Genomic DNA, 2,862 nt, shown 5'->3' with positions numbered 1-2,862 from the left:
GAAAGGAATATAGGGTGGGAATAAATACAGTGGCGTTCTCACTGTTAATCCCTTCATTTATAATTTCATTCTCAGTGAAATTATAAATGGGGGGTGTTCTTCTCCCTATTAAAAGCTAATCTTATATGTTAAATGTTAACGGAGCCTAATCGCCATGTTTTTTTATTCAATCAAATGTTTAGTTTGCAACAACTTGATCTCTCCTTTATTGAAATAATTTCACTCCGTGAGATCATATGGTCTGAGTGTTTGTAGATTTGCTGGGAGGACTGTTGGTTTATAACCAGAATAGTTGTAGAGGAAATGGAACTATGCTAGTCAGTGTGCTGGATTTACACATTTATTTGGAAAAGCCATTTCCTCTACAACTATTCTGGTTATTACTGAAGCAACATGTCAGTTTACACATGTACTGTAAACAAAACAAAATTACAATGTATTTAGTTTAGTTTTTTGAGGGCGGCGGGGGGGGGGGGGGGTATTTTCCATCCTTTTAAAACCACTGTGGACATATTATTTTCTTTTTATTATTTGTGTAAATAAAAAATAAAAAGATCAATCACCTTTAACTGAAACAGTGAAATGTGTAAATGAACTGTTTATTTTTTGTATAGAGGGTATGCGTGTGACATTATCATCAAACCCGGAAGTTATGCAGGTATGCCTACTGAGTGTCAAAAAAATACTTTCTGGCCTCGATGTGCCATTCACTTTAAGCATGCGCATACCCTCTATTCATTGAACTGTAGTATTTTCATGTAGTTGAAACACAGTATGAATAATTTGTGAGATGGAGATGAATTGGCTGTTGCTCCTCAACAGCCACTGTTAGGCACAGGTCTTATCTTCATGGCTATACTCTTTAGAGAGGTACGGTACTTCCAGCCGTCCCAACACACACTGTTTTCAATAGGCTTATAACTCCCACCAATGGGTACATACAGGCCATTGGGGTTCACGTGATGACAGTTTTTGAACCAGAATCCACCCAAACACATCTGAGCACAGTGGATTGTTGTGTGCGTATCCTGGTCTTTGTCATAGGTGGTGAACTTCATGTTGTTGTGGTAAGACAAACTGTCCCCTAAAAGAGGATGATAAAAGGAACAGTTGTGATGTTGATCTTTAGTTATGACCAAACCAGATTGAAAACTCAGATGCCATTAGCTGCTGGAACATCTGCATGAGACCCCTGAAACATGATTCATATTCATTGGTATATGGTATTTGACATGTTAAACAGTTTGTCCTGGGTGAGGGGGCTGATAAGGACCAGGAGGATGATAGGCTTGAGCTAATTGGTCAGATGCATTACACTGTAATCACAGTGTAAGGCAGATTGATTGATTGATTAATTCAAACCATATCAATATTCATCTTACATTGTTTAGCTTGTCAAATGTGTAATTTGAAGACCTGGGTTAATAGAGATGGATTACTTTGATGTTTAGCAGTGGTGGAAAAAGTACTCAGATATTTTACTCAAGTAAAAGTAGCAATACCACAATATAAAAATATTCTGTTACAAGTAAAAGGCTGTGTTGAAAATGTTACTTGAGTTAAAGTACCAAAGTATTGGCATCAAAATATACTTAAAGTACCAAAAGTAAAAGTACAAAAATGTTTGAAAATAACCGATCTACAAGATTGGCTATTTTCAAATAAACTAGGTATAAAATAGGGCTAAAGTGGTTAATGTGTGTTTTATAATATAATGATTTATATCTGCAAAGTAGCTGGTAACTAAAGCTGCCAAATAATTGTAGTGGAGTAAAAGTACAATATTTGCCTCGGAGATGTAGTGGAGTAGAAGCAAAAGTACTGAAAATTGGAAATACTCCAGTAAAGTATTAAAAAAAATACCTCAAAATGCTACTTAAGTACAGTACTTGAATAAATGTACTTAGTTACTTTACACCACTGATGTTTAGTGATTTCTCCTCATTTCTGAACGCTCCTGAGATGTTTAGGTTCCTCACCTGCTCCTCCGTCCACATAGCTGCCCAGATGGAGCTTGTAGCCAAAGTTCTCAGGGTCGATGGAGAAGGAGGTGTATTGGGCGTAGACCTTCCCTCCCTCCCAGTCCTCCATGTCCACTCTAAGCTCACGCTTCTCTCTCATCGTCAGCCAGAAGATGTAATCTAGTCCTTATAGGAGACACACAGAGAGTCTGTTTCACTTCTATCTATCATTCACTGCAATACATTATACATGCTAGTGCAGCTCAACAGGCTTCATATAAGTGACTTCATATGTGCCTTTCAGTCTGTAGCACCTGGACTCTGGAATGCCCTTCCTCGTGGCCTGAGAGCTGCAGCGTCTGTGGATATTTTTAAGAATCAGCTAAAAACACTACTGTTTCAACATGCTTTTGGGTAATGTCATTGAGCTTCTCCTCCAACGGTGAAATATGTCTGCTGTATTGTTTTTCTCTGAGATGCATTGTGTTTTTGTTTTTGTTTCTGTTTCTAATCATTGAATGTTTTTGCTGTTTTTATTTCGGCTGTATGTAAAGCACTTTGTGAGTCCTCTCTGTGAAAAGTGCTATACAAATAGAATTTACTTATTTACTTACTTACTACAAAACTGATTGATAAGAAAATAAATGTTGAAATAATACATTTAAAAAAACAATACTAGAAATAATGTTATATCCTTGTTTTATCCTTGTTCTTTAGTTGTCTTTGTTTATTGAGTTGGGACTGGTTTATTTATGTTTTTGCAGCATTTCTCACTTTGCTTCTGTTTTCTGATTTGCACTGCTTTTGCTTTTGTACTCATAAACACTAGCAACTCACCTAGCCAATACTCTCCAGCTACATCTCCAAAGCCTTTCTTGTAGTGGTCCCAGGGTCTGTTGAA

General features: G+C 37.0%; 1 protein-coding gene across 1 annotated transcript in view; it reads right to left on the bottom strand.

The window, feature by feature from the left end:
* Positions 1-815: 815 nt before the first annotated feature.
* LOC311034555 (microfibril-associated glycoprotein 4-like) overlaps positions 816-2,862 on the bottom strand; it is a gene marked incomplete at both ends in the record, with an annotated part of 4,377 nt that continues 2,330 nt past the window's right edge. The window contains 3 exons of the mRNA XM_084042435.1: positions 816-1,084; positions 1,980-2,147; positions 2,799-2,862. The exon at positions 2,799-2,862 is cut by the window's right edge and continues 33 nt beyond it. Of these exons, the coding sequence (XP_083898561.1) occupies positions 816-1,084; positions 1,980-2,147; positions 2,799-2,862 (501 nt within the window). The remainder of the gene's footprint in view (positions 1,085-1,979; positions 2,148-2,798) is intronic.

Source organism: Gymnoscopelus microlampas (assembly GCF_963454915.1).
Source record: "Gymnoscopelus microlampas genome assembly, chromosome: 19".
NCBI lineage: Eukaryota > Metazoa > Chordata > Actinopteri > Myctophiformes > Myctophidae > Gymnoscopelus > Gymnoscopelus microlampas.
Note: the sequence above shows the minus strand (reverse complement) of the source record. Positions and strands in the feature narration are given on the sequence as shown.